Source organism: Prinia subflava, chromosome 1 (assembly GCF_021018805.1).
Source record: "Prinia subflava isolate CZ2003 ecotype Zambia chromosome 1, Cam_Psub_1.2, whole genome shotgun sequence".
Lineage (NCBI taxonomy): Eukaryota > Metazoa > Chordata > Aves > Passeriformes > Cisticolidae > Prinia > Prinia subflava.
The window spans coordinates 58429246-58453244 of NC_086247.1; the positions used below are offsets into that span (position 1 = coordinate 58429246).

Here is a 23999-nt window from a genome sequence, read left to right on the forward strand (position 1 = left end):
CTGGGCACACACTGGCTCATGTTCAGCCGCTGTCAACCAGCACTCCCAGGTCCTTTTCCACCAGCAGCTTCCCAGCCACTCTGCCCCCAGCGCTGCCTGCGGTTGTTGCGGGCAGGACCCGACACGTGGCCTTGTTGAACCTCATGCCCGTTGATCTCGGCCCATCGATTTAGCCTGGCCAGATCCCTCTAGCCGTCTCCATCCGTGGAAACGTTAATTGTGTCGCTTTAACACATGTATGTGTGCAAGACCGAGAAAAACCACGTATGAAAACACAGCTTTAAAAGGGTGACCGGCTCCGCAGGCGCCGCCAGCAGTCCCCCGTCCGCACCCCCCCGAAACGAGCCGTGGGTCCCGCCCGCGCAGGGCGGGCTGTGCCTGTGGCGGCGCTGGGCATGGCGGGCGCTGTAGTGACCGCGCTGGGAGCCGCTCCCGGCGGCGGGCGGGAGAGGGAGCCCGCTCAAACTACCGCTCCCAGGACCCGCTGCCGCCGCTCGCTGCTCCGCCGTCCCGAGCATTTCCGCCGGGGCAGCGGCCGACGGCAGCCGCCGGCGGTAAAGGTTCAGGTGGGCTCCTGAGCTGGGGCAGCGGCCGCTCGGGGCGGAGGCTGCCCGGGCACTTCCCCGAGGGTTCCCCTGGAGAGCGGCACAGGCTCTCCGTTCGGTTCGCCTGCCCGGCCGTGCCCCTGGGAGGGCGGCGGGAGCCATGCCCGGGATGCTGCCCCGGGCACTGCCCGCCTCCCTCGGGCGGGGCTGCCTGGGCCGCTGGCTGCTCGCCACCCGCGGCTGGGCGCTCCTGGGCACCGGCGGCGGGACCGGGTCCTGCTCCTGCCCGAGGTGGCGGCACCAGCCCCCGCTGCTGCTCAGGGCCGCCCGGCAGAGCATCGGGACGCGGGCAGGAGGGCTGAAAGCTGCAAAACCTGGCGGTGATAGCAAAGATGTGTCCGTGCAAAGGGCGCTGAACGAGGAAACGCTGGTGTCGGCGGCTCAGAAAGGTAAGGCGGAGGATGCTGTGTGCTGCTCAGAAGGGCCGGAGACGTTTCTTTCTGCAGCTAAAGTTTTGTAGTTCCAAACATCAAGTATCTAGAAAAAAAAAAAAATCTCGGTGCACCAAGCCGGTGTCTTTTCGCATCGTATTGTTTGGAGCAGCTGTTACTTTTCTGTGTATGCATTGCACAATCAGAACAAATTGTGTGACTTCTTCTAAACAGCCTGTTGATTAAACTAATTATCAGACACAAGCTGTAATAGCCTCTCATTTTCCTTTTCAGAAGGAAAACCTATCACAGGCAGCCTGTCTGTAGGGCTGTTGAAATAAATTCTTCTCCATCAAAATTGTCAACAACACTACATGTGATGGTAGTTTCTTTATGGATTTCCTTCACGTTAGTTGGTCTCATTCACTTCAGGGAAAAGTGATTACTACATAATGAGCCTCAGAAAAATTAAGTACTTTGAAATGACTTGTGAAAAACGCCATCAACTGATTAAAAGACTTCAGGAGAAATAGTTATTAACGTTTCCTCCGTAACTTGTATTCCACTGAAATGCACACCTTATTACTAAAAGATGGTAGTCTCTTTCCAAGAACTGAAATATTTAGAAAGAGAGAATCTCATATGACTTATTTTGCAGTGGATACTGACACTTGGTCTTTAGATCAAAATTGAAAGATAAAAACTAATCAAACAGCAGTTAATTCTGTTAATAAATAAAACATGTATTTTGGACTAATGTTCCTCTTTTATTGTTCTGTTGATTGCTAATTCATAAAACCAGTTATTTTTCAGTGTGTACAACTTTTAAGCTTTCATTTTTTTATTTTTACTTCTTTTCTTTGCATAAGGATTGCAGTGATTGTGGGTTTAGGTGAATACTGCAGTGCTAAATACCTCATTAGTTCCTAAAAAATCTAGCTCTTGTGTACTCAAAAAGTAGCAGTAATTGCTACTTTGGATCTTGAAAACATCTGGCAGACAGAAAGTAATAAGGCTTAACACAGAGATGTAAACATGCCCTGTAAAATATATGTTCCATGGTCTCTTTTACAGCAATGAGGCATTATGGAACCTTTTACTGGAGTCTTTTCTTCTGCTAAAATATTATTTGAGCTACAGACTAACAAAAGAGCATTTTTGTAAGAAAAACAGGCAAGTGTTATTATGCAAGGTTGTAACTTATGTGTTTTCTTTTCAATTTCAGTGAAAGAAGCTGGAAGAGACTTTACCTATTTTATTGTGGTGCTTGTTGGAATTGGTGTTACAGGTTATTTCTTAAATTACATTCTTTATCAGAAGACACTTTTCATTAATTCCATCTGGTCTGATAAGTTTTCATGCCATCTGCTGTTGTTTCTGTTACAGGTGGTTTGTTCTATGTGATTTTTAAAGAGCTATTCTCTTCTTCTAGTCCAAATAAGATCTATGGAGATGCCTTGGAGAAATGCAGATCTCACCCCGAGGTTGGTTTTTGAACTTCAGTCATAAGTTTGTGTTTCTGAGTAGTTACTGTCTTTCTTCAAGTCAAAACTTCACGTGAGGAATCTCACAAGTTACATGAAGAGCCATGTGGTGCTTCTGCAGTGGAACTGCAGTTCTGCCAGTGCTTTTAGCTGGCATCGGGTGGGCCAGCTCCAGAACAGAGCCTCCATAAGGACAAGCCAGTGCAAGCATGGAGTTTGTGTGAACCAGCCTGCCAGAGGCCAAGTGAGTCTGCCACAGCACAGCACAAAACCTGATGGAAATACAGACTGCCCTTCAGAGCATGTGCTGGTGTCACCATACAGAAAGTCACAGGGACTTACCCGAGTGCCTGCTAAGTGTAGCACTTGAATTCTGCAGGTCAGAGAGGCCACTGGTCCCACTGAGTTCTGTAGATCTAACCTGCTGCCTTTTCTCTGTACATTTATTCTATTGTGACACTTCACTATGGTTCTGACACTCTGTGAAGCACTGCACTGATATCTGGGAATTTAAATTCTTCATTTGAAGCACAATTAGCATTTCTTTGGCTAAGAGGAAAACAGGTGGAGAACAGTCATGGGACCACAGTCATCATAGCTAGGTGTAAACAAAAATCAGTGTGAAACTAGATTTTAAAAAACACTTCTTCAGACAAAGCATCTTTCAAAAAAAGGATGCAGCAGATGCCTTTGAGGATATCCTAGAAATGAAGTGACAAGTTGTTGCTCGAATAAAAATAAAAAGAGTGCTTTAGAACAAGTTTGTAGAATTGTAGAATCTTTCCAGTATTTGCACAGTAAAACTTAACCTCCCATTCTAACCAAATTTAAAGTAAGTTTAAGACTAAGTTGATCTACTCTGACTTTATAGATCTGAAAAAAATTACTGAATTTCTTATTCAGCAGTGTTTTTTAGATAATATAAAATAGAAGGGGAATGCATTTGCATTTTATACTTTGAAACATATTCTTTTGGAGGAGACATGAGCAAATATTTTATGCTTTTTTTTCTTTTTACACAAAATGTCAGTTTCCACGTCTTCATCTCAGAGAACAGTACAAATAGAAGATATCAATAGGATTTATTTTTGGCATTTAATACAGGACTGTAAAAATGCAGAGCAGTTTTCCCTTAACTATTTTCTTTCATAAAGAAAAAGTTCTTTCTTTCACTTCTATTCTTGACATGTTAGATTCTCCAGGGGCATTTTGTTAAAAGAAGATGTATTCACAGCAGAGGTGTGAACTGATATTGGAATACCTGTTTGCATGTGATTCTTTCTGACAGCTCAAACCTCTGTTCTCTTGTAGATAATTGGTGTTTTTGGTGACTCTATCAAAGGTTATGGAGAGGCAACAAGAAGAGGAAGACGACAGCATGTCAGGTACCCTTGGTGTTTGCCCCAAAAAGACATCAGTTTTTGCACAGCAAAGATATTTTTGGATCATGAGTTAGTTCTAGAGTGATGAACTGTATGTGATGTACCCTGTCACTTTTGATTGAAGACAGAAGTTTTTTGCAGTACCTCGTGTGCCATACACCACTAAGTACAGTGTACATACAATATAAAATACCAATTCTGAGTGGCTCAAAACAAGCAGTGGTCATCATGGTAGACATAGAGCTCTCCAAAAAATAGGATGAGTCTGAACAGAGGAGTGCAGAGGGCTAGGCTTGCGTGGGAGGAGCAGTAATCTGACAGAAATTTACAGTCTGAAACCTTACTAAGCTGATATGCAGAATGCTTTTTGGTACTTGAGGCAACGTCTCTACTGTGTGTTTAACAGTACATCTATCACCTAAACCTTTCATGACTGTGTCTTTTTATTATTTTCCCTTTAAAAGAAACAACTATTTCTCACAACATAAGTCCTCCCTGCTTTGCCTTTTTTGGGTTATTTGGCAGGAATATATTCAAAGAGGTTTCATATAGGATGAGACACATAAGCCCAGACACAGGCTGGACTATGAAACTGAGATTTTTTATTTTGTCTGAGGAAAGTGGCTTTTACTAGTTGAAGCTTTATCTCTTCACTAGACTCTGTGAAAGAATGTTTAAAGTGAAGCTGCTAAATGAAATCAATGTGCACAAACATTTTGAGCACCTGTCTGTAAATAAGTAAATTTACTATGAATCAGCTTTCCTAGTATCTAATTTCCGTCATTTTTAATGCCTAGTAACTTAAATAAATTTTTGAGCTGAGAACTGGGTAAGATTGTAGAGTTTGCATTTGCAGTATAAGAATGATCTTAAATGTCTCAAAAATCTACAGGGTTTTTTGTGTATGAACACCTTGAATGTAAATTTACTGCAGTAAGCACCTTCATTCCTATTTGTTCTCTCTACCATCATGCCACTTTAAACTGTATTGGAAGTTTATTTCAGTGTGTACCTGGGCATGACTGATGGAAATAAGAGATTGGTGCTAAGCAGCAGTTAATAATTTCAGTAGGAAACATAAACTGGCACCAGAACTCTCATGGGATCATTAGTTTCCCAAAGTGGTCCCTTTGAAAGTGATAGCATAACTCAACTCCATCTAAATACCAGCATTTAGGTTGGAGATCTCATATTGGTGCCAAAGTTACACAATTTCAGCAGAACAAAATTATTGCCAAAGTAAGTAAAGCACATAGTAAACAGTTTGGTTTGATGTAGTTTAACCAACCTGATAATTTGAAAAAATATGCTGTGTGTTTTTTGGCTTGATAATTTAAGTGCCTAAAAAACCTCTGGAAGTCTTGGTGATGTGGGGTCCCTTTCTAGATGTCAGGCTCCAGATCTGGGGGTTTTATAATAAATACAAGGAATTTCCATAGTCTTCAGCACTGGACTGCTTTTCAGTTTTGAGGGGAGGACTGGGGTGAGGACATTTAAGCATTTCATCTCTTAATCCTCAGCAGCTAATTGGCTCTTCTAACTCCACTAGTCCTTAGGCACTCACAGTAAAGCTTGAGAGGAGCAGTAGAGAAGGAACCCAAGGTAGCGTAAGGACACCACTGGAATACACTTTCTTACAGAATAAGTAAGCAACGCTAAGTAAGTTTGAAGTCTTAACTAGCATATAATCTGTATTCTTGCTGGGTGGTTGGGTTTTTGTTTTGTGTTGCTGTTTTTAGTCACCTTGAATACGTAAAGGATGGACTGAAACACATGCGTTTGAAGTTCTATATTGAGGGCACTGAGTCAGGGAAACAGGGAACAGTGCATGTGGAAGTCAAAGAGGTATGTACAATTTATTGATACACCTGACAAGCTTAGTCTTGAATTTAAACCACCAAAGAAAAAAAACACTCTGATTTTTTTTTCTTTCCAGAATCTTGAAACGGGAAGATTCGAGGTTCGCTACATATTTGTGGATGTTGAGACCTATCCGAGAAGAACCATTGTCATAGAGGACAACAGATAGCCAACAATCAAAGCTGCTGCCTTATCTCACATTGGATAATGTTGTTGTAGCCAGTCTACACATGAATTGTGTGCTGTTGCCAATTGTGTCTCGCAGCTTCAGGGCTGTGTTACGGGAAGCAGCCTCTCAGGGCCTCCACTAAGGACTTTTGATAATAACAGATATGGGATTTAAAGTGAAATCAATGAAATATAGCAGAACTATCATGGCTGATATTCTTGACATAGGACAATAATGCCTCCTAATAAACAGTTTAATGCTGGATAATACTTCTGCACACCCAAAACCTGACTTTTCCAAGGTTTTGGGTTCGGATGGGGAGATTTTTCTCTTCCTTGGCTTGGATTTCCCACTATCACTGCAATAAAGAAAGAGGTAGCTTGACTGTAGACAGAAATCTACTGTTTTCATTTTGGATACCTTTGATGGTAAGAAGGTAAAATAAGAATGTTAGTGATGCAAAAAAGATCTAGGCATGTAAGGGTAGGAATGGTGGAGGCACTCACCCCTGACAAACAACTGAAGATAAAGACTTCAATATTGATGTCTTCTGAATAAATTACCAGCAAACAGAACACCTCTATCATTTGCTCTTTCCGGTGTCTGCCATGCTGCTCTGCATGGTTGTAGCAAGGTAGGGGTTGGCCTTTTCTCCCAGGCAACTAGTGATAGGACAAGAGGACATGGCCTCAGGCTGTGTCAGGCGGGATTTGGGTTGGATATAACCTTCAAAATGTTTTGAAAACCACAATATTCCATTTAAACTTCTCTCTTTCCCCCTTTGTCTGCATCTACATGTGATAAACACCTGTGGTGTTTATCAGGGCTTCTTTAGTCCATAAAGTGTTGCACATTATTTTCTTTTACTGCCTGCACCACCTTGCTAGCTAAGCAGATTTACCATTATGATTCTGTACATTTAATGAATGTGGGAAACAGGTGCAAAGGACATCACTTCTGTCTTGTGAAAAAGCTGAGAATATGCTTGATAAAAGGAAGACAAAAAGTAGCAGAAGAAATCCACCTTTATCTGACCGTAGATGTATTAATGTTCTTAATTTGAACAAATTACAAATAGAAGGCTCAAATGCTTTCCAGTCTCTCTGGAAGAAAGCTTTTTGGATTCCTTTTTTCTAGGATCATCTCATCAGTGAAAAAAAAAAACAACTTCATAGCTTGGTTTATCAACTTTGTACTAGCTAGATACCTATCATCAGCAAGATTATTTAAGCCCCTTGAAACTTCAGGAGTATTAAAGCTTTATAGGATTGTAGGTTGTCTGCAGAAAAAAAAAGTTAAACATTTTTTGCTAACAGAAGTCTTCTGAGAACTGATTAGTTCTATCCATATTCTTCCTGAAGCTGAAGTTCTCTGTATGGACCTGGCTGGCATCCATGCTTACAAAATTTTATTTAATTCTGTGTCACACAAAGACTTATATGAGACACCTTAATCAAAATCAGGTGAACAGACATCTGGAATAGAGTACACTGATCTCTTGTGCAGTATCACTTTTTGTGGTGGTAGTTTGCACTGGAGGGGAACAGCTGCATTCACTGAGTTTAAACAATGTTTTATAACACCCCTTTTGTAATTGTGAGGAGCATTAGCCTCAGTTTTCCTTACTAAGCTGCTTCTGCTTCACTGGATCATTGCAGTACCAGTGAGTCATGCAGAGATCCTTCTCCATGGCAGGGAGCTCAGTGTTCCAATCCTCTCACTGGAGTGTGTTAGGTGGGGAGACAGCAAAATAACTGGAAGGTTCACCTTCAGTTGTCAGTAAACACAAGCATTAACCATTTCACTATTTCCTTTTTAAAGTTCTTGCTTCTTTTTCTCTTGGGAAAACACAGAGTTACAGCACTTACCAGTTACTTTCTGAGGTAAAAGTGTCATGTTACTGTTACCCAAGCATTGGGGAAAAAAAATCGCTGCTAGCAAGTCAGAGCCAAAGAAATTACATTTTCATAGAAATTAAACACATTTTCCAGATTTCAGCTTTGATTGTAGCAGAATTAATAAAAATATATATTCTCAAAACCCCTGTCTCATTTAGGAAATGAAAATTTGTCGCTCACCAGTGAAAGATTGTTTTTGTGGAAACACTGTGTGGCAGACTATTCAAAGTATGTTTTAAGTAGGTATACAACTTGGTTTTAACTTTCCCATCTCTACTTTCATTTTTGTGTGTGCCAAAACCTGTGTATGCATCATAGGCAGCCAGTATTCTTAGAGGTGTTTTATGGGAATAATGTTACTGTGTCATCTATGACCTGTGTTTGATTTTAGGTCTTATGTATACTTGCTGTATAGTGACAAAAAGAAGTACCCCTCCAGGAAATGAACTCAGTGGAAACTTTAAAATATATTTTAAAAAAATTAATTTAAAAAAAGAAAAAGAAAAGAAAAGAAAAGAAAAAAAAAAAAAAGAAAAGGATTACTCTTTCAATAAGCTTCAATAAACAGAAGCTCTTGCAAAGAAAATGTAGTTGTCGACTGAAGCAAAGGCGTTGTGCATGACTGAGTTTAAAAATAACCTTGATACCTAAATATTTGCTGCATGGAATTCAAGTTTCAATAACTGATTTAGGCAATAGAGTCATGATCTTAGAAATAGTTGTGAATAAATTTGTTCCTGATACAAGAAACTTCCACAAACTAACTTAACAAGCAGAGAAGAAACAGACAGGGATGTAAGACAGTTACTTTATCACGTGCCAGCTGCAGAGATAAAAAGCCAAAGTGAATGTGCTGGGAGTTTCCTTAAGTAATTTCAATTCCCTTTGCTCGCAGTCTCACAATGGATGCTATCAACCCTAATGCTTACGGGGTTATTCCAATATGTATATTGTCAGCAACCTAACCCAAATGTTGCAGATTATGCCCAAAAAACATCGAGGGCACATTTTGAGTCCAAGCCCACTTTTAGGATTCACTGCAGCTTGTAAACTGACAGAAATATGTAAGGCAAGCACAGAGATTGGGGAGAACATTTAAAGGAAAAAAGTTAGAGGGGCAAGCTTAAAGGTGACAGTAAGGGCTTATAACTCATGTCTGCCTATGGAGTTGTGAAGTCTGCTTGAAGATCTGGAATACAGTTGGCACTGGAAAAACAAAAATTTGAAAGCAAAACCAAAAATTTGAAAGCAAAAGGATCTTCCCCCTCTTTTTTTGAGAGGGGAAAAGAGCCTTAGTCCCTAGAGAGACGTTCACTTACTCCAAACAGAGAATAATAGAACTCCAGTAGAAATTTTCCTTAGGCATCTGGAATGTGTGTTGTTATGGTATACAGTGATTCCAAACAGTACTATAAATAATTGAACAGCAGAAATATTTGATAGTTTTTCTTAGTAAATTCTCAGGGTTTTTTATTCTGTATGTGTTATGTAAAATAATGGATAGGAATTATAGAAAAATGTGAGTTAATACCATCCTGTATTCAAATTCTGTATATTTTTAATGATATATAGTTAAAAGTTGAAAATATAGCAAAAGTGTTTCACAGTTTAAGGGAAACAAAGGAAACAAAAAAGCTTTTTGGAATTCTTCTGGTTGTCCTGGGAGGAGTATGCTCTGTTTGATTCCCTTCATCTGATATAGGTTATTGTGGAACATTTGTAACTCAGCAAACAAAAAATATTTAGCACAAATACCGATTTCAGTAAAACAGATCAGTGTGGAAAGCCTGTTTGCCTCTCAGGGTTCAGTATCAAACTGCTGCATTTCATTTTAATATCCATGTAAAAAAAATTCTATCAGTTCTGGAAAAAGCATAGTATGGGAGGGATGCCCTCACCTGCTCCAGCCCACAGGCATCCTGTGGCAGATCAGCCTTGGCCAGCACCCAGAGCTGCTCCCCCCACAGCAGGATGGGGGTGGAAATGGGACCAGCAGAAATGAGAAATCTTGGGGGTTGTGAGCAAGACAGGGAGATCACTTGCCAGTTAGTGTTGCAGGTGAACTACACTTCAGAAGGAGCTCAATTTATTGCCTTTAGCTGGCCAGAGCAGCAGTGTGGGCAGGGTGCTGCAGTGATGAGCACTCAGCAGGGCTGGCAGCAGTGGTGTCTCTACTTCCAGATCACGTACAGGCGTCTGCCTCCACATCTTAAAACCTCCTGGTACTGTGCTGGGAAACCTTTTCAGGATAATTGTGTTTATCCAACCTCTATTTAATTACAATTCCCCTTTATCAGAATCACAATTATCTTCTCTAGCATGAGTTGCTGTCTTGTATTACTCCCCACAATTAAATCTATTAACCTTTTATCCAAGCACATTTTTACCTTTTATAGGGACTGGTTGTTTTTCAATTTCAATCCTAATTCTTCTTTTTTCCATTAAAAACATAACCATCTCAGCCATAACAACATTTTATTACAGTTATACATGTACTAAATCATGGCTATATTCCCTGAGATGTGATTTGCTTCATTAGTGCTACAACCTCTATAGAGGAGGTAGAAGTGAATTGCTATCTTGTACACTGTCTGGAGCCATGCATTATCCCATGTTTTAGTAAAACGGAGACAAATCCCATTGTTGGAGTGCTGATTTGCAAAATGCCAAAAGTTGCTTTTTGGTGTGATACCTGGTGAGGTACAGATGCCCTCCCCTCCTCTGTGTGGCTGCAAAGCCACCACTTTCAGGGGCCTGACACTGATGTAGGGATAATAGTGGAAGAGAGAAATAACTGAGACATCTCAAGATTTAAAACAGTAGCTTTCTATCAACTACCTTGAGCATAAAAGCCTCATAGTAAACCACAACTATTTTTCCCTGAAAACATCCATAAAAAATGCCTGCTGTAATTTTTTTTTATTTTTCACACTTATTTTCCTTGAATTTCTCTTTTAATATCTTTTTTTGTGGGGAGTCATGCCAGCCTCTGCATATATTTCTCTTTTCCTTCAAAATACTGTGCTTAACTTGTGTGTCTACATGTCTCTTCTTTACTTATATTTAATTTTGCAGAAAGCTAATCTCCCTCAACTTCTCATCATAAGACATTTTCTAGACCCTTTGTCAGCTTTGACCCGTTTTCTAGATGCTTTGTATGCCCTTATACATATATAGACCTATAAATATATAATGTGGAGCATATATGTTATAGAATATATATTATGCACATAAACTAATACATATCTACTATATGTATATATTTATGTTTTTGACTTAATCTTGACATCTTTTCAGGTAACATCAAAATAAACCAGCTTCTAGGGCCATTCCAAAACAACTCCCATTACTGACCAAGTCACGTTGCAGAGCTGGTCTCCAGGGATGTTCCTGAGAGCACTGTGATCCTCGTAAGCCACAAACAAACAAGTCTTGAATTCTGGGTGGTGGGTCTGATTGACACCTTCATTTTTAACTGATATCCAGCACCCCATCCAAACCTTCAATGACTGACAGGTACAAAAATTCCAGACATCTCTCAGTGGCAAATACTTCAAGGTGAATTATGAAGAAATCAGATAAGCAAAAGGATGTGACTTGTGCTAAGATTAGAGCCAGTCAATTCTAATCTCTTCTGTACCGAGTGAATCATGATGGCAGTTCCTTCTTGATAAGCCATCCTGCATTATAATGGTGAAGGCCAGTAAAGTAGTCCTGCTTTGCTGGTCAGCCTTTGGGATGGAATTAGAAGTGGAAGTTTGTGCTTTTGTAAAAACATGCATTTTTCCTGTGGGAAGTGTTAATCCTAAAGCAACGATCAATGTCACAGTCAGCCCCATTTACCCACAGGCTATAGCCATCATGCTGTGCTACTCACAGAAGGAATGTGACATAGGGACTTCCTTTTCCCAGAGGACAAGCTCTGTGCTTCCTAAACAAAGTGTTCCTTCATAATGTCTCCCAAATAACTATCCACCACAACACAAATATCAATGCATACACAAAATCAAGGGAAAACTAATGCTCTAAAAAATGAAACATCAAGAAAACATCGAGAAAACATCAAGAAAAATATGTATTCCATGGACTGAAATCAATGTTTTTAGATTTAGCACACTTCTATTAACATTACCTGGTAATGCTGTAACCAGTGAGCCGATACAATCCTGTATCCCTCCAAGGGTCTCAGCTAGCTCAGCCCTTCTCAGGCCTAATAGGATTATATCAAGAAAGACAGGATAAGGATTCAAAAGAGGCTCTCTTACCCTTTTAGCTGCAAGTCCTTTATTCCAGGTTGATGTCCCGGGAGAGAGAGCTCCCGGGGGACAGGGGTCCCTTTTTCTCAGGGTCTCTGAGGGAGGGGCTAGCTGGCACACAGCCAATGGGGTCAGAAGGGGAAGGAAGGGTCAGACTACATGACAGGAGTTCCAGGGGTCCCTGAGGGAGAAGAAACCATTTCCCCAGGGGGATGTAACATCTCCTCCTTTTTTTGTTTAAAAAGATACAGAGAGAAATTCTCAAATTCTGTTTAACACGGAGTGTGGGTTTCCCACCACTTATGGTTGGTAGGGAGACCGGACCGCTTTAGATTTGCCAACTCTATATGGTTGACTTCTGAGGTAGAAGATATGAGGCCATTAATAGCCTTGAAAATCAAACAGCGTAGGATCCCGAATGCTATGGTTACAAGGAAAAGGATTACAAAAAGTAACAAAATTGTTTTGACTACAGAAGCCCACCACCCAGTGAATCCCCAGCCCTTGAACAGTTCCTTGATCCAATCTTCTGATTCTTGCTTCACTTGTCCAATCATGTTGTTCATGCTTCGGAGGGCAGCATGGATGTTTGGAGCCTTTGAGGACAAATTCATGCAACAGAGTCCTTCAAATTCCTGGCATTCATGTCCATGTAATAGCAAGAGATAATCAATAGCGGCACGGTTCTGGATGGTAGCCTGTCTGGTAATCTCCTCGTCTTCTAGGAGGGAGCTGATGGCGATGGATGTTAAATTAGCCTGCTTGACCACCCAGCACTCTAGGTGGCCCAATTCACCTAGAGCTTTGGCTGCTGCTACCCACGGAAGAAACAGGGATACAGCAACTCTTTTTGACTTTGCCCAATGAAAAATGTCTGAATTACAATTTGGGTCCAAATTGTCAGCACTCCTTTTTTGAATTTTGTCAGCCGATTTGTTTTTGTGTGTCCATTCACGAATTAAAGTTTGGTTGGGTGTCAACACGGACAATCGCCCTATGGTACATGGCCCTCCGAAAAGCCGGGATGGAATTCCTGCCCATGCCCGATCCCCACAAACCAAGAACAATCCTCTAGGGAGGCTTCTGGGTTTGGAGTGGGATGGGTTGTCTGATGCAATGTGGCTTATATTATGACACCACCTCTTTGCAGTAAATTCTCCCCGGAACTGCTTTATAAGGTGGTACTCGTCAGTGCTAGAGGGTTTTGGGATGACAGAGAAATGGATGCAGTATGTGGCAGGGGAGGAACCCAATAGTTCTAACTCCTGGGGTTCATGAGCTACCCTGGGCAAACCCTGCACCCATTCCGCTAAGGGGTTCATGGTGAACACACCTTGCTTTTGATGATCTTGGTGTGGTTGTGGAGTGTGTGCCTCTGGAATTTCGTTGGACCTGTATTTGTCCAAGCCTGCTGGAAATTCTCCAGCCTGCAAAGGAATTCCTACCAGACAGGTAGACATAGGATTCTTAGCTGCTGCAGTGGACAAACATATGTTTTCTTGCTGAAGTGTCTGTGCCAGGGTTACCCAGACGTTCTGACGTGGCTGAGGGATGATCCATGCAGCTGCCAGACTGTTCAGCATTAGCAGGATGACAACTTGGATGGGGTTCATCATAGGGTTGAGTGGGAGGTAGGTTTTCTCTGGAAGGGAAAAATAAACATTTTTAAAACATGTTAAAAGTTCCTGTTTCTGCCAGAAGGAATCCACCTCTAAGGAGGATCTTTCTCTTCCATCCGGCGGCGTCTTCTCTTCGAAGCATCAGTCACTTGCTTCTCGTCCCCTTCTGCTGGAGCTGGATTTTTGGGGACAAAAGGTTTCACCCACTTCTGGGGAATCCACCGAGGGCCTGAGGGAGTAGCCACACATGCATAGCCACGACCCCAGGTCACAAGCTCATAGGGACCTCTGGTTTCCCAAGTTTCAGGATCCCTAATCAAAACCGGTGGACGCTGAGACAATTTAAACTGATCACCACTGTTAAAATGACGTACCACAGGTGGACTCATGTTTTCAAATGAACAGTTTAGAAAATTGATGGTGAACATGGCTTTGCAGAGCTTCTGCTGTGGTGTCATCCACGAAGCCGAGCAGTTCTGCCTAGCCAGAACCTGTTTGAGCGTTTGGTGTGCGCGCTCGATCACAGCTTGACCTGTGGGGGAGTGAGGGATGCCAGTTTTATGCTCCACTCCCCACTGCTGGACAAATTCTAGGAACTCCTTGGACACATACCCTGGGCCATTATCAGTTTTGATTGTTTTTGGAATTCCCAACACTGCAAAGGCTTGCACTAGGTGCTGCTTGGCATGTATGGATTTTTCTCCTGCGTGTGCAGAGGCATACACTGCACCTGAATATGTGTCAATGCTCACATGAACATATTTGAGGCGACCAAAACTAGGAATGTGTGTGATGTCTGTTTGCCATACCTCACAGCTGCCCAGGCCCCTGGGGTTCACCCCCATGCCCATCGATGGCATGACCTGGAGCTGGCAGTTCGGACAGGTACCTACAATGGCTCGAGCCTGGCTCCGTGTTAGTTGGAATTGTCGGATCAGGGCTGGCACATTTTGATGGTAATGTTGGTGACTCAGTTTTGCCTGCTGGAAGACATCAGGGAGATGTGCCTTTTCAACTGGTGCAGCAAGGGAGTCTGCCTGGCGATTCCCCTCTGCGATCTCACCTGGCAAATCAGTGTGTGACCTCACATGCATCACGTAAAACGGGTGCTGTCGATGAGAAACCAAATAGATTAGCTTTGAAAGCAACCTGAAGAGATGTTCATTCTCTATTTCTTTGAGCACAGCCTGCTCCGCTCTGGACACTACTCCCGCCACATAGGCAGAGTCGGTTACCAAATTGATTGGTTCTGAGAACTTCTCAAAAGCTCTTACCACTGCGGCCAGTTCAGCCACTTGGGGGGATCCCTCCACAAACTCAACATCAGCTTCCCAATGCTGAGTCCGTGGGTTCCTCCAAGTCACGACGGACTTGTTGGAAGTACCCGATGCGTCTGTGAAGACTGTGAGAGCTTTGAGTGGTCTCCGACTCCTTTTCTCATGAGGAATAAGGTGGAATTCCTCATTGAACAACTTGTGGGACGGGGCATGGACTGATATTTGTCCCCTGTAGCTGTCCAGAGATAGTTGGAGACTGGCATTGCTCTGCAGCAAATGCTCAAACATCTCTTTGGTCAATCTCTCAGGAGAGTTCTTTCCCTCCTCTGAAAGTCTGACCGGGAGGTGAATGCATGCAAAGTCACAACCTGCCAATTCACACAATCTTACCCTGGCCTTCCGAATCAGCTGTGCTATCAGCTCCTGTGGCTCTGTGATGGTCTTGGATCTTTGGTGGGAGAGGAAAACCCACTCTATTATCAACAGTGAATCTCTCTCTTCCTCGATCCACTGAAAGATCAAGCCATGCAGGTGTGGCAGTTTTCCTAGAACAATAAACTGGAAAGGCACCTTTGGCTCACACCGGTGAGCCTGTCTCTCTGACAAGGCTTTTTGTACCTTTTCGATTGCTGTCTTCGCCTCTGGGGTCAGCTCCCTGGGAGACGTCAGCTCCTTCTCCCCCTTCAATAAATTGAAGAGGGGTTCTAGATCTTGATTTGTGAGGCCTAGCCAGGGTCTTACCCAATTCAAAGACCCACACAGGGAGTGGAGATCTGCTAGAGTTTTTGGATTGCAACCAATTTCTAAGCTCTGTGGAACAACAGTCCTTGCACTGATTTGCAAGCCCAGGTATTTCCAAGGTGGCATCCTTTGAACCTTGTCCTCCTGTAATTGAAATCCAGCAGAGGTTAAAACTTTAACCACTAGGTCAAGCGTGTGTTGGAGTATAGAGTCATTGGGGCCACACACTAGCACATCATCCATGTAGTGAAGGATGATGGCTTCTTTTCTCTGTGCGCGTATTGGAGACAGTAATGAGGCTACATATTGTTGGCATATGAAAGGACTCGATTTGAGACCCTGGGGAAGGACCCTCCAGTGATAACGCTTCATTGGGGCCTGTCTATTGACAGTGGGAACTGAGAAGGCAAACCTAGGGGCATCTTCAGGGTGCAATGGGATTTGGAAAAAACAGTCCTTGATGTCTAAGACAGCCAATTTCCAATCTCGGGGGAGCATTGTTGGAGTGGGCATCCCTGGTTGGAGGGGTCCCATGTCTTCTACTATTTTGTTAATTTCTCTTAGATCATGGAGCAACCTCCACTTATCCTTTCCCGGTTTCTTTATCACAAAGATCGGGAAATTCCAGGGGCTAGTTGTCTCCACAATGTGTCCCTGAGCCAATTGCTCTTCCACGAGTTTTTCCAGCGCCTTGAGCTTTTCTTTACTCAAAGGCCACTGTGCTACCCATCTGGGGGTGTTTTCCAACCACTTTAACTTCTGGGTAGGGCGCTCCACAGTGGCTACTTGCAAAAATCCTGGGGTGTTTTAGGAATGACCAATCGGACTCCCCACTGAGACATGGTGTCCCTCCCCCACAGTGGGGCGTTATAATCTGCTACGAAAGGACGGACATTCGCCACCTTTCCATCAGGTCCCTCAATTTGCACCACGTTTTTCGAAATCCTTGCCATTGAGATTCCTCCTATGCCCTGAAGTTTGCCTGCCACCGGCTCTAATTCCCAGTTTGAAGGCCACATGCTTTGTGGCAATACGGTGACCTGAGCTCCCGTGTCGAGTACTCCCGCCACTTGGAGGCGCTCTGATCCACAAGTAATGTTGCACATCATAGAGGGTTTAGGTTCCCCCACCACCTCTGTCCAGTAGACCTCTGGTGATTTACCGTCTGCTGTGATCTCTGCTGGAACCGGAATGGCTTGGGCAAGAATTTGCCCCGCTATCAGATAAAAGGGTGGGTGCAAACAACGAGCCAACAACATGAGGCCTATTATTTTTCCCTTTATGGTCATGGGAGCTATCTCAATTTCCAAGGGTGTGTGTGCTGTGTCCCCAATAACAAAATACTCACTGTCCAATCCCATGTGGTAAACCGTCAGGTCCTGTGAGATGTTAGACAGGTCAACTGTTATAACCATCCACTCAGTAGATCTGAAATGGAAACCTTTGGTAGTTACAAGTCTAAAACGGCCAAGTGGCTGCCAAACCTTGTTAGTTGAGCATTTAACATTTACATTTTTCTGCACCCCCACACCCCGTGACCTGCCCTCCCCCCCCTTTTTTTTTAAGAGAGAAGCTTTTGCCAATGTGAGTCCCGCTACATTTATATCTTTGCGCGTTGTAGTATCAACCGCGGGCACGCGCTGTAAATTCAGTTTTTTTGTTTGTTGGATTTCTTCTGCTTCTGCGTCTGGGGGCAGGATCTGGCGAAGTGTCCTGGTTTCTTGCAGCGGAGGCAGATGATGCGCTGCAGCTGGTCTGGTGGCATCTGTTGCCTGCTGGGGTGTGGTCTAGCAGGGGCTGTATGCTGTGGGTGTGTTGTTCCAGGGTGTCTTTCAGAAGTGCAGAACAGTTCTGCCCGTCTGGAACAAGCTTCTATCATCTGGGACAGAGTAGGTGGTGGGTCCAAGGGTAAAGTGAGGATAATTCTACGACAGGTCTCATTAGCATTTCTTTGAGCCATCTCTTTGATCAGCTCTGCCTGCACCACGGGATCTGGTATTTGGTGTTCCACCTGTGTCCTCAGACGATCAACAAACTGTAAGAAATTCTCCGTAGGAAATTGTTTAACATTAACATAACTTCCTTTCCCTTCCCTTGATGGTAGCTGATAAAACATTTTCTCTGCAACATTGCTAATCCTAAGTAAAATTTGTTTGGATAATACTCGGGTTTGTTTTTCGGGGCAAGCCCAGACACCTTCACCACAAAGATGTTCAAATGTAATATCATTATTCTCAGTGTCTTTAGCCATATTAGGGTTTTGCTGAATCTCCTGTAAAAGTGTTCTTAAAGCTCTTTTCCACATATTGTCCCACAGATCATACTCTGAGGGAGATAACAGACACCTGAATAAGTCCTTAATATCATTAGGGACCATTTCATTAGAATCAAATGTGGCTCTAAACATCCCTTTAAAGATGGGGGTGTCCCTGCCAAACTCACGTTGTACTTTGCATAGTTCTTTCTTGTCTTGGTAGGAGAGTGGCTGGTATTGCCGAGAACCCTGCCTTCTGCCTACATATGCTACTGGAGCTACAGAGAAAATGGGTTCATCTGCATTTGCCAAGGGTCTGGAAGCTGCTGCCGGTCCCCCCGTGTCTGGGGGTACCGGGGTTACAGTGTTATCAGTCCCTTGTGGGTGGGGAAGGAAAAGCGTGCTCTGTCCGTGCTGGCTGGGCAGCCCAGGCTGTCCCCCTCCCCCCGCCGTGTGGCAATCATACCCCCCGCCGTGGCCGTGCAGGGTGGGGGGTCGGCCCTCTCCCTGCTGCCAGGGAGGCAGGAGGAGGAGGAGCCGGCCCCCCCTGAGCCGCCGCAGCAGCCGGGAAGGAGGCATGGGGAGGAGGGGTGGGGTGGGGCTGCCGGAGGCCAGCAGGGGTTGGCACAGGGGTATGGGGTGGGGGCGGGGGCAGAGGGAGGGGGTTGGGAGGGGAAGGGGTCTTGGGGGGAGGGTCGGGGCACATGGCAGCCGCCATTATTATCAGCCACGTGGAGGGGGTCTCTAAGGGACCCTGCCGCCTCGCAGAAGTCCCGGGCCGCCCCTGCCCCCCCGCCGTGATCCTGAGGAGAGAAACTGGCTTTGTTAAAAGGATCCCGGGACAAAGGTAAACCCGGGTATAAAGGTGGATCAGAGGGAGGATTACATGGGGTAAGTTTTTGCTCCTGGCTGGGTTTGTTTAACTCTAACAGATGGTTACGAGCTTGCAAAAATATTGGGATAAATACAGAAGCGGCGTGATCATTATTTTGGACTTTATCTGTGATCACCGTACCCACGTAATCCCAAAAGGAAACAGTATCTATCTGCAGCAATTCAGCTTCAGTAAATTCCTGTTCTAACCAGCGAACAAAACGTTTTTGCAGCCTTTTGGAAATTTTAACGTTAATTAAAAGGTCCTGGAGTTGTTTTAATATACTCTTTTGAGGAGCTGACAGCTGTATGCCCATGATTCGATATTATTGAAAGCTATTAGCTCAAAATCCAGCCTCCAGCTGCTACAGTCAGCTGTATGTAACTCCTGTGTCTCCTATAACCAGAGAGAACAGGCGGGGAAAACTCGGGGGCTGCGGTCACGCGTCCGCGCCGTTTCTCCAGCCCCGGTGGCACCGGGGGGTCCCCGCAGCCTTGCTTGGCCGATGGGATACGTGCCCGGGCCGGGGTTTCCCCGAAAAGCAGGGCTTCCTTGTGCGGAGCCGCCCCACGGGTCCGCGGGCTGCGGCAATCAGAAACGAAAGAAAAAAAAGAAAAAAAAATCGCCACAGCAGGGTCCTAAAACCCACCCGCTGCTACTAGCAAAGGTAAAATTACGCCCTCCCAGTTTGCGGTACCGATCAAACGGAGGACTTTACCTGGTCCGTGGTATCATATGCTGAGTCAGAAGCAACTGAAGGTCCTGTCTTTAGCTCACTCATGACTGGGCAACCACAAGCTACGAGCTTATCCCTACCCACCTATAGCAACAACATGTGGCCAAAGTGCCTAGGGTAATTGAACTTCCCAAAGAGCTTTCAAGACTATGAAAGGTCTCCAGCTCCGCATGGGTTTCTAGAATTAAACCCACTTTGGGCGCCAACCGATACAATCCTGTATCCCTCCAAGGGTCTCAGCTAGCTCAGCCCTTCTCAGGCCTAATAGGATTATATCAAGAAAGACAGGATAAGGATTCAAAAGAGGCTCTCTTACCCTTTTAGCTGCAAGTCCTTTATTCCAGGTTGATGTCCCGGGAGAGAGAGCTCCCGGGGGACAGGGGTCCCTTTTTCTCAGGGTCTCTGAGGGAGGGGCTAGCTGGCACACAGCCAATGGGGTCAGAAGGGGAAGGAAGGGTCAGACTACATGACAGGAGTTCCAGGGGTCCCTGAGGGAGAAGAAACCATTTCCCCAGGGGGATGTAACAGTGAGCGATCTTGCTATGTGAGAATATTAAATACTCTGCTGTATGCCCATTTGGATGGGGTTACTTTGCTGTCCCTTGTCACAGAGTTAAGGAGCAACCAGTTGAGGTCGTTGTGATGATTTTTAAAAAGGGTTCTGCTGCTGTGCCAGCTCATGTCCTGCTTGTGGGAGTCTCCAGCTTTCAAATGGCAGACATCTGATGGCTTTCTAAAAATACATTCTTCTCACTCTTGGAGCCCGGGGATGGTTCTTGTCTAATTCTTCTCTAATTCATCTGTTCTCAAGGAATAAGAGGCTGTCTGCTGGTTGGCCTCTTAATAAGAGACCAACTGAGGCTAGTCTTTCAGACCTCTGCATACCACATATGTCCCTCAGCCCATGCTTTCTGCAGCAACTCCATGCAGATCTCACTGGGACTTTAAAGACCAGAAATAGCACGGGCATTTTTGGAATAGCCTGTACATTACCACTGCTTCATACAGGCTTATGTGCAAATCACACTTTCACACTGAAATAATTTCCTTAGTAGAAATAAGGACATGTTAGTAATGATACACATATTTTTTTCATCACACAAATGGATAATAAGCACAGACTTGGCACTCAGAAAATACTGATTCTATGATAAATTCCATCACCCTTCTCTTCTGTGGACCAGAAGTGTTTCTGTCCTTCTCTCAGCTACAATAATCACCTGTTGCAAATGTTGTGAGAATCAGGTGAGGAAGCTGCAGACAGCCTGGGCAGGCGGGCAGGAGCCCTCAGAACAAAACGATGAACCTGAGGAGCCAAGAAGGATCCATTTTCAGAAACCCTTGATTTCTACACACATTTCAAGTCAGTACTTGAAACCGTTTTTCCAGGAAGAAGATCTCATCACTTCTGCCTATTAAAGTGATGAGTAAAGAAATTGTTTGATAATATGTCACAACATGAAGGAAACAAACACTAATAACCTCTCTCTCAGGCCATCCCTAAAAAAAAAATAAATCCATTATTGTATAGGAAGTTTCATGGGAAACTATGATAATATCAGCACTGATAATGAAGGTCAAAGAGTCCAGTAGCACAAGCCTGGTGTTCCTGGACATCTCACATGCCAGCACTGCAATAAATCTCTGGTTTTAGTGAAAACATCTTCGGACTTGAAAAAGAACGTGACCAGAAGTAGAAGCTCACTTTTAAACTCAGGTTAAAAAACAGCAAATCAAAGCATTTTATGCATAGCAGAACAAAATCCATCACTTGAGGACAGAATGAAATTCTTTATGCATGTGTAGAATGAAATATATTTCTCTGAGCTGGATGCAGCTTTCTTATGATGCAAACAGCATCTGCAGCAGTGTGTGCTGTGAGTGGGAGCACATACATCGCTCTACAATATAAACAGCCTAGAAGACACAAAGTTGAAAGCAGATCTTGATTCTCCCATGATAAGAGATGCTGCAGAAAGGATTGAGCTTTCCTAACACTGAATAGGAACTTCATCAGGAAATAATAAATAATAGTATTCTAAGCCTATTCACCTTTTTTTTTTTTTTACTTCTTACAGCATTCCTTCTACAGTCTTTCTGGATTTTAAGAAACAGCAACAACCATCAATAAGTCCTTTAGCTGCAGGCAATGCAGCTCCCGCAGCTTTTTCCATAATTTGTAGTTTAGCACCACCTTCCTAGACACCGAAGAATGGCAGCTTTGCACTGCCAGAACATTTGGCTTGAAAGTCTTGGAACTTAGAAAAAGGAAAGTGCAAATAAAGGTAGTTTTTTCCCTATCTGTTTTAATTACTAGACCTTTTTAACAAGATAGCATTCTCTGTCCTCAGCAATTTTTGCAGCTCATCAGTTTTCGGAAACCATCCCACAGACTAGTGCTCCCTGTAGCACTTCATTTGTGGCTCTATAGCTGTGGCTCTGTGCTGTCACAATTTCAGGGTCCATCACTTTTGTTTCCAAGTCACGGGAACTGAAGTTTCTAACTTAAGCTGTATTTTATACTGAATATAGTGTATTTTAATGTTTAAAAATGAGCTTGTGAATGCTCAGTATGAACATGGTACTTTCACTCAACATTCATAGGCAACAAATTTCAACCTCTTTTCTTCACTTCATAATAAGTAGCTGTTAAGGAGAGGGTTTTGATGTCTCATTGAAAAACAAACAGGATTGACAATGGTAGCCTCAGAGTACAAAATATAAACATTTTCTTCCATAATCCAAGGAGCTGGTAAGACAAATGGTAAAGGTGACAGACACATGGGTAACTGACCAGCATTGATGTCAAAGACAAACCCATACCTCAAAGAAAATTCATGCAAAGCATGTAGATTTTTTTTTTAATTCATTATTCAATTTCCCCTTTCTGTGTGTTACCCAGCATGCCCTCACTTGCATGGGGTATGTCCAGGATCAGCTACCCAAGAATAAGCTTAATCACAAAATTACCTTACAGTCACCCCCTGCAAAACCTCCTTCTAGGCTGAGCTCCTTATCTTGTGACCCAGAAGCTGCAAATACCCACCATGACATGACCTGTTTTGCAAAATTCTCACATATTGATCCCTGAAAACAATCTAGAGGTCTGTGTGCTTGGTGATTGGCTTGGTGCTTCCCATCAGCACTGTATGAGGTAGTCCCAGGAGGTGCTCCCCAAGACATAGTCACAAAATTCTTGGTGACAATCACCATCCTCCCTATGTTTCTAGGGACAGTCCAGTGGCTAAGCCGCTCACTGCCATCTTGGATACTGAAGCTCCATCCTCTCTTAAACCTTTGCTTCCCTCTTTACTTTATTCATCAACTAGAAAACACTTTTATTGTTGGAGAGACCTCTTTGGCATTTTATTCTTTCATTTCTTTGCCTATGCAATCACTCAAGTGTTATTCGACTATGAATATAAAACAACCCCTCATTTTTGTGTCTTTGAGGGAAGAAAAAAATCCTATGATATTACATATTAAGCAACATTTTCCCTGCTAGATATCCACCCTTCTATCACATGCTTACTTTCCCAAAATCGGTACCTCAGTGGCAAATGATGGCAGATTTAATTAAGGCAGTGAGTTGAGAAATGGACACACATCTAACATCTGCTGACTGTGGGCAACAACACAGAGAAAAGTAAATGATAAGGAAGAAGCTGCAGGTGTCAGCCTTTGAAATATTGCTTGAACTCCACATGTGAATCAGGTAAGGTTTCTGGAGGCAGCCTCAAGAAAATGCATGTTAATGAGTCTTTTAAGGTGTGTTAGTTTAATTTCTTTACATTCTATGTGGATATTCTCATTCATAATTTAAAAAAAATTCCTAAAGTAGCCTTAATTTAATTTATTTAATTTTCAAGGAGAACTAAAGCAGATTGAATTAAGCAAACTGAAATTCTGTGTAGGAGTGTCCATGTAATACTTTTAAATGAGTTTTAATTCTTGACTTTTCAATTCTTGTCTTTAATTTGTTGGGGCTGCATTTCCAGTGCAGCCCTGAGAAGCTAAACACCAAATGCATTACTGAGAAGAATGTCATGATAGTGTGCAATGCTAAACAAATATATATTAATTTTTGACCCACTTAATGGATTCTACAAATATTTCCACAGACGTTGCAACTCAATAGAGGCAACTGCATGAACACATGCAGCTGTCTGCTCATATGTCACATATTTTTGATGGTTCTGTTAAAATTTGAATTTTGCTATAATTGCACCTGGAGTTTGCATAGAAAATGTGTTATATAAGAGTATTCTTTCAACTGTGTATGATTTTTACCTTTGCAGGAACTATTCATTTTTATGCAAACTTGCCCAGTGTAAACAGATTAGCTCCTATTCAGCAGGGAAACTCTTTTTGGTTGTCTGTAGTTCCCTGGCTGTCCAGACCTTCTCAGACACCAATCGTTATCTCTAAAATCCCCCTGAGATTCTCCAGTATCAGATCCAGACCGCAGTATAG

General features: G+C 43.3%; 1 protein-coding gene across 1 annotated transcript; it reads left to right on the plus strand.

Moving 5' to 3' along the window:
- Window positions 1–494: 494 nt before the first annotated feature.
- On the plus strand, window positions 495–6268 carry TIMM21 (translocase of inner mitochondrial membrane 21). The gene is made up of 6 exons (XM_063397500.1): window positions 495–994; window positions 2202–2264; window positions 2363–2460; window positions 3772–3845; window positions 5582–5687; window positions 5779–6268. Exons 1-6 carry the CDS (start codon window positions 706–708, stop codon window positions 5869–5871), a joined length of 723 nt encoding a protein of 240 aa, XP_063253570.1. The 5' UTR covers window positions 495–705; the 3' UTR covers window positions 5872–6268.
- Window positions 6269–23999: the final 17731 nt, after the last annotated feature.

Coding starts and splice junctions, on each gene's coding strand:
- TIMM21 (XM_063397500.1), top strand. CDS start 706: ATGCCCGGGATGCTGCCCCGGGCACTGCCCGCCTCCCTCGGGCGGGGC. Junction 995..2,201: donor GGTGTCGGCGGCTCAGAAAG/GTAAGGCGGAGG, acceptor TTTCAATTTCAG/TGAAAGAAGCTGGAAGAGAC. Junction 2,265..2,362: donor TGTTGGAATTGGTGTTACAG/GTTATTTCTTAA, acceptor TTTCTGTTACAG/GTGGTTTGTTCTATGTGATT.